The 12,444-nt window shown below is 39.6% G+C and overlaps 1 protein-coding gene across 1 annotated transcript in view; it reads left to right on the top strand.

The window, feature by feature from the left end:
* Window positions 1-12,444, top strand: part of LOC101351062 (dynein heavy chain 11, axonemal) — a 334,378-nt gene that overhangs the window by 201,584 nt on the left and 120,350 nt on the right. Inside the window, exons 52-55 of the mRNA XM_023732310.1 lie at window positions 3,896-4,009; window positions 5,990-6,133; window positions 6,769-6,951; window positions 9,241-9,342. Of these exons, the coding sequence (XP_023588078.1) occupies window positions 3,896-4,009; window positions 5,990-6,133; window positions 6,769-6,951; window positions 9,241-9,342 (543 nt within the window). The remainder of the gene's footprint in view (window positions 1-3,895; window positions 4,010-5,989; window positions 6,134-6,768; window positions 6,952-9,240; window positions 9,343-12,444) is intronic.

Here is a 12,444-nt window from a genome sequence, read left to right on the forward strand (position 1 = left end):
AAATTAGAATTCATCTGAGAGTTGTTTCTTGAAGCTCTTCAAACATGAAAAAAGACACATACTATTTTTATATCTAATACATACCAGGAAGTAAAAATACTTACAACTTTCATTTTATCCACAGGGCGTAATTTAAATATAATCAACAAATTTTAACTGAGCACCTATTTTTTCCCAGGCACTGTTCTAGGCTCATGGAGAATACATGACGGGCACTCTCATGCAGCTTACGTTGTAGTGCAAAGACTGACAGGAGACAAGTAACACACTGATAAGCAAGATTTATCAGTTTGAGTTAATAAGTGCTCTGAAGAAAATAAGACAGAGAGATGTGATGGTGGAAGGTACTGTTTTAAATTGGTTGCAGATCACATCCAGTAGATCACCAGGCCTTTCTTCTGGAAGTCATGGAAGGCCTATTTGTAATTAAGCTATATAGAGTCAAGAAATTAGTCAACACTTGAGTTCTCCTGTAGGCTCAGATTTGCCATATGCTCAGCAATGTCCTAGATACTATGCGTAAACCAGAGGGTACATATGGTCTCTTTCTGCTCATATGATATTGGGGTCTTAGGATTAATGCATAAGAAATAATTTCAAAATAATGCTAGATAGCTCACAAAGTTCATTGCCACATTTAATATGATGAAACAAATGTTCGAGCTTAGAGACTACCTGGTTATACATCTTGTCAGACTAAGTGGAGATACAGGTTGAAGTTGTTGCTTCAATCTTATAAAATAATCAAGGATCATTCTAACCATCAGCATTGTTAGCAGTGACTTCAAGCAATACAGCAACATTAAGCCTGAAAAACTTGTTCTTCCATCTTTGTTTGGCTCATCAGCTCCAAATTTTACAATCCAAAACCAAAACCAGTTGCCATTGAGTAGATCCCTACATGGCGACCCCATGTGCTGTGGGAAAGTAGAACTGTGCTCCAGAGGGTTTTGAGTGGCTGATTTTTCAGAAGTAGATCTCCAGGCCTTCTGAGGCACCTATGAATGGACTGAAACCTCCAACCTTTCAGTTAGCAGTCATACGTGCTAACCATTTCCGCCACCCACAGATGCCTCTAAAATCCTAAAGGTCCTACAATCATTTTAAAACTGCTTTTCCTGTTGAATGGTCTGTAATCCTCATGTGGGGAAGGAACTTCTAAATTGCAGTACTAATATAATCTCTTCAAAAGTTGAACATCCTTCTTGATTTTGAATGGCCTCCAGTTTTTCTGTGTGTGTTTCTTTCCTGAATGTGAGTAGGTCTAGGTTTTGAAGGACTATCAGCCTTGTGCTTTATTATAGTTTGAAGGCAGGTAAGAGCAGTTATTAAGACTTTATTCTCTTGCTGTGATCGCCGCTAAATTTCATGAGCATCTGTAAGGAGCTGTTGACTAATAGAGGGCAGAACACTTCGGGGTGTACAAGAATGGGACTAGCTCCAAATATCTACTCTAACACTGGTAGAAAAAAAAAAAAAACTCTAAGCATGCTGTGTATCTGCTCCCCCTTCTCCAGGTCGAGCCTTGCTGACTTCTACCCAGGGGCCATCTGGCAGAGGAAATGGCACATTGTGGCTTACCAAGTTGCAGAGATATACAGCATTTTCACTACTCTAGTATTGTTGCAAGGACCCTGGTAGCATAGTGGTTAAGAGCTTGGCTGCTAACCGAAAGGTCAGCAGTTTGAACCCACCAGTGGCTCCATGGGAGAAAAGACCTGGTGATCTGCTCCTGTAAAGATTACAGCTTAGGAAACCCTATCGGGCAGTTCAATCCTGTCATATAGAGTTGCTGTGGGTTGCTTTTGTGATCTAATATAATTATCCTCCATTTTGTGATGTGTTATATCCTAGCCTCTATGCCTGTGGTTTTGGTCCCATTTGGGACTAAGTTGTCCTAATGAGGCATAGGATGGGATGTATCTTGACTCACCACCTTACTAGAAGGATATGACTCGAGTCATTACCCTTAACCAGGTCACCACCCTTACCACCCTTATTCAAGTCACGCCCTTACTTGAGTCACACCTTTTATCTTACAAGAGATAAAAGGAGAGAGAAACAAGCAGAGATAGGGACCTACTACCACCAAGAAAGAAGAGCCTGGAATGGAGTGAGTCCTTTGGACCCAGGGTCCCTGTGCTGAGAACCTCCTAGACCCTGGGAAAGATTGGTGCTAAGACACATGGAGATTCCTATGAGTTGGAATTGACAGCACACAACAATGACAGCAGCATTGTTGCACTTTAGATGAGAAGTATTGACAATGAGAAATAAGTTGACCAACCTAGAGTATTTTTTTGTGAGTTTTTAATTATTTAATAATTAAGATAGTTGTGTTTATAAAAATTACCCAAAGGAATAATACTCCATTAACAGTAAAGGAGTAAAAAAAGAGGTGAGTAGCAGCTCCCAGTCCCATAAGAATGTCACTTAAAGGAAATACTCTTTAAGGTTTCTTCTAGTACTAAAAATCGATGACTGTGAGTCTAATTTAAAATCATTTTCAAATGAAGTTATTGTAAATTGTAACAAACAGCATTTATGAATTCATTGTATCCTTATGGAAAAGAAACAAAACTCATTCACATACTCGCCCTATGTGTCTTTCTGTCTGTCTCTCTCTAATCTGTAACGGTGTTCTCTAGCACCAAGCATCTTAAAATTTTCATGATCCATTCCTGGCAGTTTTGGTGGTTGTGATTTTGGAGTAGTTCTCCGTAAGTATGCAGTTTTCGTATTTACGTTAACAGTAACTGTGTGTGTATTGGCAGGAGACCACATATCTACGCTGAAGCAATTATGTTCATAAAAAGTACAGTATACAGCAAAATAATGGTTAATCAGGAGAGGGGTAATTACTGCTAATAAAGCCGTAGTAGACAACATAATTTGTTGTGAACGGTGTTTAATTTTATGGTATAGTTAAACTTGTTCATTCCAAACACATCTGAAAAAATGCACTTTTATTCCCGTGTTTTATTCCACAATCACTATCACTGCAGGAACCATCCCCTATGGTGGCTAGAGCCCTGGTGCCCAGTGCCACAGCTTTGAAACTCAAATTCCTGCTGAGGATTAAATGTATTTTTCTAGGCCATTTGAATTCTGTAGGTATCCTAGGAGGTGGAGGATAAAAACTCTCATGCTTCTCCTTTCGGTTTGGTTCAAGTTTACCAGTATGGCTTCCTATGGCCATAGTAGATGTGTTCATGTCAGGAGGTGGATGCAGCACCCTCTTGGGCCTTGAAGGTGGTGCCACTGACCCCCCAACAGTTGATCGGCCCTCGGAGTCATTGTTCCATTACTGAAGACTGGCCGGGGATGTTGCATTGTATAGTTTCTTACCAGGTCCTTAGAGGAATTGGTAATTAGTCTTTAGAAAATTTCTGTCTGTGGTTAGGCACGCAATCCATGACCACAGAATAGAACAATATCTTCTAACCAGCTGAACAAAAGAGCTTCACATCTGTTCTTAAAGTATAGCCAACGTGGTTTCTGGCAAATGTTAGCTCCACTTAGATACAGAATTCTAGCCAGAATATTCTGTGGGCTAGGTTACTGAGGCAGGCTGAATTTTCGCTTGCTGAAACGTGGGATTTACTGGAAAAGAAAATTGAAAAACAGAGAACTCCCTTAGTCTTGCCTTTATTATGAGTAGCACCTTATAAATAAATCAGTCAAGGCTCTTTTTGGTGCATTTTGACACCTGGATCAGTTTGTGTTGGAACTTTGTCATTGCCCATTTTGTACATATACAAAGCTTTGTATATACACTGTACCTGAAGGAAAATTAGTCTTTACTACAAAGTTCTCACCCGCTTAAAACATAGACAAATGAATTATTTAACAGTGTTTCTGAGTCAGCGTTTGTGCTTTTTTCCCCTTTAAATAGGTGGTGGCCATTCAGACAGAAGTGTCCCAGAAACAGAGAGAGTGTGAGGCGGACTTACTCAAGGCTGAGCCTGCGCTGGTGGCAGCTACGGCTGCCCTCAATACACTCAACAGGGTAAAGATTACTTGGCTCGTAGGTTTCCTCAAAATAATATTCAAAGGATATTAGAGTTTGAAAAACTGAGTTGATGCTATAGCCAATATAGCCAAAAGATTTTTTAAAAAGAAAGACCCAAAAAATACTCAAAGGTTATCATTAGAGATCAATTTCTTTCCACCGAAGAGTCTACTCTACCACTCTCCAGCATGCAGTCCCCTTTTGAATACTTCCATCCCCATGGGACTCACTCTTGTGAAGATTGCATAGGATTCACTCTTGATCCAAATCCCGTTTTTCATATCACATGTTGCTTTAAGAACTAGGTGATGGATTCTTTGATTCTTCTGAATTATAAAAAGTAATATTAATGAGAGACCTCGTGAAAAGGACAATGGTTGGGAACAAAGATACCTAGGTTTTTGCCCACACCATTTCTCTTAGTTTCATGTTATTAGTAAAACCTCGCTGAGCATTTGAATTATTTTAAGAGAAAATAATCTATGTTCTTCACAAGGGGGAAAGTGAAACTGTAGGCAGTGCTATCCTAAGAGCCTACAAGTTCAAGCTTGTCTTCGGACTCTTCTAACTCTTGGGGAAAATCTCGGGAAATAACCAGGTCTAGGGGTCTTCAGATTCAGCTTCCAAGAGTAAAGGATCCAGACTTTCATTGCTCTTAAAACAAATGCTCGACTCCTTTTCTAAATCTTTTTTTGGAGAAAATAATTTTGACTGTGAGCAGAGAGTTATCTACATGGATGCTTCTTATACTATTGCCATAAAACTAGAAAGTTTTCAACAACACAAAGATATAATGATAGAAGATCCATTATTCTGCATTCAAATGCTGGATACTTTGCTGCCATTAAAATTATATTGTTGAATCCTATTGAGCAACATGGGAAAATGTTCATGCTGTATTAAGTGAATAAACCAGATTATAAAATAGTATATATCATATGACTCAATTTTTTGGTAAGAACATGCATGTGCACAGAAAAAAGATTAGAAAAAATTCAGTAGTAACTGGTTATCTCTTAATAAACTAATTTTTCTTTTACTCTTTTAGCTTTCTCTCTGAGTAATGGGATATTTATTTTCTTTTCTGTGTGTCTCTAAGTTCAAATTTTTTTCTCCGAATATATTATTGTTTACTCGAACGAAATAAATTAATTCAGTTTAAAATATAAAGCTGAGTGTATATTTATAAATGATGATGATATTTATAAATTATGAAAGAGTCTTGGTTAACCAGCTTTCAGTTATCATTAGTACTTTTCAAGTTTTTGCTTTTGCTTCTAACTAAACTCTTACTGTCGTACGCTTTTCATTCTTCTCAATCATTTCCCAGACAAATAGGCAGTTTATGGGCAGAATCAGGTTCAACATTTGACAAAGTTTTATAAGTAAAAGAGCATTATGAAGCACATGAAATGTCACAGGAAATGTTTGTTTATTTGTTTTATCAAGTATCATGAACCTGCATTCACTTCTTATGGATCCTGATTAGTTCCTATCCCAAGGTATCTGCTCTAATGGTTGTAATTTATATCATTAAAACCATTCTTTTGGGCTACATCCAGATTCTGACCCACGGGGACTGAGGAGCAGGGAAGATGGTAGGTTCAGCCTGTACAGACCCCCTCGCAGTTGGGAGTCATTGTGATATAATGGAAGGTATTTCTTGTGAGTGTAAAGCAGCAAAACAAAAACTAAGAGACAATGAACTAAGGAGTTATGTTTCTGGGAGGACCTGGTTAAAATGCAAATATATTATGTAGGTGGGGTAGAACCCATAAATACCATAAACCTTATATGTTTGTAAAATTTCCCAACACTCAGAACTGAGCCTTCTGGGGTCCCGTGGTAGAGTCCCTTGCTGGCAAGGAACTGTCAAACCGAGAAGTATGAAAAGGAGAAGTGTAAGCCATTAAAAACCAACCTAACGGCAGTTTTTCTCAAGACACCGCTGATGCTGTCTGTGTCTGATTGCTTCAGGTCAATCTCACTGAGCTGAAAGCCTTTCCCAACCCACCAAATGCAGTTACCAATGTCACTGCGGCTGTGATGGTCCTTCTGGCTCCCAAGGGCAGAGTGCCCAAAGACCGAAGTTGGAAAGCAGCTAAAGTCTTCATGGGAAAGGTATCAGACAGCCTGGGAAGATGAAAATCCTGAGAATCTCAGTACCGTGTTCAGTACTGTGGTTACGCTTGATGACAAAAGATGTTCATGTCAAAAGAGATCATCTTCATATTGCTGAGTGTAATCTGCAATATGTTCTCTAGACTTACAGTTTTTGTTTGCCAAATTGGAGGTTAGTTTGGGATTATGGCATACCTAAGTCAACACCAGCAGCAGTTGGAAGGTTGGTAATTATTTGCAAAATTATGAAAGCAGTTAAGTGTAGGAGGGAGAAAATTACATAGATTGCTTATGCTGGGAAACTGTTGCTAATGTACAGAAAGGTGAAGCAAAGGGCTCCTGGTATATGTTTTTCTTTTTCTTTTCTGCCTTTCTTTTTTTCAAAAATGTGAATGCCTCCTGTGAGGGACTGAATATTTTACCCTGGGATAGAAGAGATTTTAAAAGTGTCCATTGCTAATTCTAACTTCATACTTTTCATACTTTTGACTGAAAAAGTCAAACAGTAGGATAAATGCAGCTTGCCAATTTTGCCTTTATAATGTAAGTCCTAAAAGCTGATTTTAACTTTTGATCTTGGAATTTTCTCTGCAGCCAAAATGGGTTCATTGCAGTCAGTCTTTTTTGCTTTACAGGTTGATGATTTTTTGCAAGCGTTAATTAACTATGACAAAGAACACATTCCGGAGAACTGTCTCAAAGTGGTGAATGAACAGTATTTGAAAGACCCAGAGTTCAATCCAAACCTGATTCGGACCAAATCTTTTGCAGCCGCTGGTCTCTGCGCCTGGGTCATCAACATCATTAAATTCTACGAGGTATCAGCCCTAAACTTATAGATAACAGGTGTTATTCACAAAGTACCATAAACAGCAATTTCTAGGTCAGCAAATAAAAAAGTAAAATAATCTGATTTTTAGTTTTCTAAATAAAGTGTCAGAGTAAATAGTTCTCTACAGAAGGATGTTTGAAATGTTGGAAACTATTTCTTTTTTAAGGGCACAGTGATTAGCTAGTTTAGATCAAATAGCAGCAATTACTATGATTTAATTAGATGAAAACTTGCTGCATTTATGAATTACATTTATTAACATTAAAAATATTCCTTTCATGTTAACTTGAAACAGCTGTGAGTCTCAATTCATATCCAATTAAACTTAATCTCTGTTCTCCATGCAAAAATTCACACCATCTTTATTGTAGGCTTAGTGAGATGAGAAAATAACTATCTCTTTGCTTTAGTATTTAATGACAAGAAGCCCTGGTAGTGTGATGGTTAAGCACTCGGCTGCTAACCAAAGGCTGGTGGTTTGAACCCACCCAGCAGCTCCGTGGAAGAAAGACCTGGCAATATGCTTCCCTAAAGATTACAGCCAAGAAAACCTTATGGGGCAGTGCTACTCTGTCAGATAGGGTTGCTACGAGTTGAATATCGACTTGATGACACCTAAGAACAACAACAGTGTTTAATGACAGATAACTTTTTTGCCTGTACATGGTCTAATCCAAAAATTGCGCATTGGGACACTATATATATAGATTATTATTTCACGTAGTCATTCATTCATCAAATATTTATTGCCTGCCAAGTAGTCCCAAGCACATTGCAGAGTACTTGATAATAGAAAAACAAAACAAAGCAAAAAATGCATGGCCCTGGCCTTTATTTTAATTATTGTACTTTAGATAAAGGTTTACAGAACAATCTAGTTTCTCATTAAACAATTAGTAAACATATTATAACATTGGTTACCAACCCCACGACATGTCAACACTCTCCCTTCTCAACTTTGGGTTCCTTATCACCAGCTATCCTGTCCCCTCCTGCCTTCTAGTCCTTGCCCCTGGGCTGGTGGGCCCCTTTAGTCTCGTTTTGTTTTATGGGCCTGTCTAATCTTTGGCTGAAGGGTGAACCTCAGGAGTGACTTCAGTACTGAGCTAAAAGGATATCCAGGGGCCATGCTCTCGGGGTTTCTCCAGTCTCTGTCATCTGGCCTTTAACTTGGAAGAACTGTCTTGTTTTTGGCTCGGCCACTGTTGTTGTTGTTAGCTGCTGTCAAGTCAGCACCTGAGCAACAGCCATTCTGTGTATTACAGAGAAGAACTACTCCACAGGATTTTCTTGGCCGTAATCTTTACAGATGCAGATTGCCAGGCCTTTCTTTCACAGAGCCATTGGGTGGGTGTGAACCGCCAACCTTTGGGTTAGCAGTCAATCGCAAACTGCTTGTGCCACCGGGGCTCCTCCTGTATATGATGCACAAATATGGAATTACTGAGGAAAAGCCAATTATAGTCAATGCCATTCCCAAAAAGATTTTCATAAAACCAAGTTAGATCCTTTATGCTGCAGGGTCCGCAGGAATGGAACTCTGATGATCACTCTATCTTCAGTGGAAGAGAGAGAAAGCAAGAGTTTAGACAGCTTGCAGTGGATATATGGCCTCCTTCCAAAATAAAATGCCTGTGCTCTCTGTGCCACTTGTACCATAGGTGAAAAGATGAGCACAGAGCAAGACCACAGCTGTGTTCTGTGTTGTTCTGCCATAAAATAGGAAATTTAATTTCTTTCCTCTCTCCCCACCAGGAAAAAAACTAATCCACCCACATTCTCAAAACACACCTTGAAGTTAACACACACTTAAGGCAGCCTCCTGGAACTTAGAAGAAGAAAACGGAAGTGTGCTTACTACTTATCTTTCTGTCTTCAGAGAATTTCTCCCCACTTTCTCTTTCTCTGTCTTAAAGGCTGGACTTTGTCCCTGCTTTAGCTATAGTTCCTGCACACTGCAATTTCCAGCACTACCAGAATTCTCTTCACATTTCATGACTAATTTTAGTATCTTAATGGTTTTGATCGATACAGCATTTTATGTAAGTACTGGTAACTCTAACGTCCAGAATAAATATATAAATCATCGATGACCAGAGAGAACTCAGTAGATTTTTGCTCTACCTTTAGGTAGTACCATCACTGAGAAACAGCATATTGCTAAATGAGTTACAGATTTTAATTGTAGAGCTTCAAGAAAATGTTTGATTGAATAATTACTGGTCCTCTTTGCATCATTATTACATAGTGAATTAAACCCCGTGTGGATTTTCAGGTCTACTGTGACGTGGAGCCCAAACGCCAAACATTAGCCCAAACAAACTTAGAATTGGCTGCAGCTACTGAAAAACTAGAAGCCATCAGGAAAAAGCTTGTGGTAAGTACCACCTATAACACTGAAAAAGTTCCATATACATCCATATGCTCATTCAGCAGAGACTTCTTATCTGTTATATAACGGACACTGAGCTGGAAAAGTGGAAACTTGCAGGGTTTCTGTGGTAAGAAATGTTCAGAGTCTGGTAGAAAGAGGGAGGTAGCACATAGTGATTAAAAGCAAGGATCCTGGAGCCAAACTGGCTCCACTACTTACTGTTTGACCCTGCACAAGTTAGTTAACCTCTCTAAACCTCTGTTTTCTCATCTGTAAAATGGGTATTATAACAGCATCCACTTCTTAGGTAGGATTGTAAGGATTAAATGAGAGTACAGGTAGTCCTGTAAGTACGATGGGGTTCCATTCTGATAACTCCATCATAAGTTGATTCTGACATAAGTTGAATACCCCATTTTTTTTTTGGTTTTCATTATTATTGCTTTCTATTATCAGTATCTTTATGAAACTGACGGTGTTTTGAACAGTAAATCATAAAATTAAACATCTGCAAATGAACATCTGAGAATGATAACATCAGCAAATTACACACTGCAGCATGTTACTAATGATAAGATGTACAAAAAAAAAAAAAAACCCAACAGTCATTAAGTGAATACGTCATAAGTTGGGGACTATATGTAATTGACATTAAGAATATAGTACTGTGCCTGGTGCATAGTAAATGATTAGAGAACATTAGCTCTAAATACCATCATCATTACTTGTTTTACCAATACATAAACCAATCATTCTGGTCCAGTCCCAACCTGACTATATACAGATTGCAATGGAAGCTCCAAAAAAGCACTGAGCCTGAAGTAATTAAGAAAGTTTCATAGCAAAGATGTACTTGACATGTGCTTCGAAAGTTGTTTAGGAGTCACTTGGACAACTAGATTGGGAGAGGTATTGCCAGCAGAGAATAAAGAAGAGAAGGAAGAACTTAAAGAACTGCAGTAATTCAGAGTCCTAAGATATGTGTTTTGGGGAAGGTTAGAAATAGCAAGTGCTTAAAAAGTTAAGTAAAGCTTTTTAGCCTTTCATGCAGCAGACTTTAAATTTTATCTGATCAGTGATAGAGAGCCATTTAAAGATTTTAATAGGCTAATGACATGATCGAACTGGCTTTTCAGCAACTGAATGGAATATAGACAGAAGAGAGTCTAGACGGAGAAAGACAAGTTAGAAGACAACCACACTTGGTCTTGGAAGGGCCTCAACTAAGGCAGGAGCAGACATGATGGAGAGGGTGGGATGGATTCAAAGCTGCCTGATGGTATATGGAGAGAGGGGAAGGAATAGGAATTGAAAGGATGAGTCTGAAGTCCATGACAATACAGCAATCAAAGTGATGAGGCTGCATAACCCTGGGCAACTTAACAGAAACTCTGAGCTTCAGCTTCTTGTTTACAAAGTAATGATGATAACAGCTACCTCTCTCAAAGGGCCGTCTGTGATTTTCGGCTGCCCTGTATCCAGTCTGTCTGCTTTGCGTGATAACAGCCTGACTTATCTTTGGGAAATTCTTTCTTCTGCCTTGATAGAGAAAAAAAGGCTCAGTTGGGGCTTTTAGCAGGGATACCCTACCCTTTTCTAGCTCAGGACTAGATATACGATCCACACTTGGCCAACTTGTCCCATTTCTAGAATTTGACTCATGAGCTTCTTGTTGTTGTTAGCTGCCTTCAAGTTGGCCTCTGATTTACGGCGACCCCATGTGTTACAGAGTAGAACTGCTCCATAGGGTTTTCTTGGCTGTAATCTTAATGGAAGCATATTGCCAGGCCTTTCTTCCATGGAGCTGCTGGGTGGGTTTGAACTGCCAGCCTTTAGATTAGCAGCAGAGTGCAAATCACTTGTGCCACCCAGGCTTCTTGAATCATGAGCAAAAGGATAAAAAGATAGAAAACAGAATTCATGAATTCCAGAGACAGGGTCAAGTTGAGACTTTCAAGTGAGCAATTCCAGCTCCCAAGGTCCCCTGGAGTCCCTGGGTACCTGTATGTGGTTCTCTGCCTATCCTTCCCACCTAAGAGCTTCCCTGTATCCTTCCAGTAAGTTCTCTTTGGCTTAACTTAGCTGGAGTTGGTTTCTATTACTTCCCACCTGTGAATCCTGATGCATTGAGATACTATTCAGTGGGTGAGTTCCTGCATACTCTTCCTGCAGAAATCCCACCTGTAGGTGTTCAGCAGTCGGCACTGGAAGAAGGCTAGCACAGAAACATAGATTTGGGAATTGTTGGTGTTGAGATCATGTGTGTAGAGAGATTGTCGAGGGGGAGTGTGAAGAACAAAGAGCCATGAGGGCCGAGGGTGAGCCTCAGGGAGAATGTTACTATCCCAGAGTGAATCCTGCTGTAGGTCCCTGAGCAGGTGAACTGAAGGACTACTGGAATCTGGTGCTCAGAGTGGCCAAGGAGCCAAGTTGGGCACCATATAGAATGGGACCTGAGCTAGGCATGCTTATATCTGGGGCCGCTACCTGTTAATTTAGCAAACAAGAAAGTAGGGAAGGGATCTTTCTAATAGAGCACCTCCCAGATTTCTAGGCAGGTTCTCGAAAGAAGAGTAAGACTAGCTTTCCAGAGCAAAGCCCAAGACTGATTCCTTGCATATACTAGGAAGGGATATGTTGCTCTCATTTTACTGTTTAATAAACCCAGGACATCTTTTTATGATAATTATTTTAATAGAGCAGTTAAAAACCCCAAAAGCATCCTCCATAAGACACGGGTGGTTTCTCCCCCTCTCACAATAATTCACTCTGCCTGTCTATCAAGACTACTGCTTCTGTAGATTTTCCTGATCTCCGTGCTCCACAGGGGACTTGACCCCTCCTATATGCCTCCACTACAGATTCCTACTGCAGCACCAAGCATACTGCTCCATGAATACCTGGTCATGTTGGAAAAAAAAGACAGAACAAAACATGTCAACAGCTATAACAGCTGATTTAGTAGCAGACAAGATCAGGATAAACATATTAATTTTATAAAAGTTCTTTTCAAGATTAGTCCAAAGGACTAATTGTCCACAGCTACCAAGGCCTCCACCGGACTGAGTCCAGTACAGCTAGATGGTGCCCGGCTACCACCACTGA

This window comes from Trichechus manatus, unplaced genomic scaffold (genome assembly GCF_000243295.1).
Source record: "Trichechus manatus latirostris isolate Lorelei unplaced genomic scaffold, TriManLat1.0 scaffold00050, whole genome shotgun sequence".
Classification (NCBI taxonomy): Eukaryota; Metazoa; Chordata; class Mammalia; order Sirenia; family Trichechidae; genus Trichechus; species Trichechus manatus.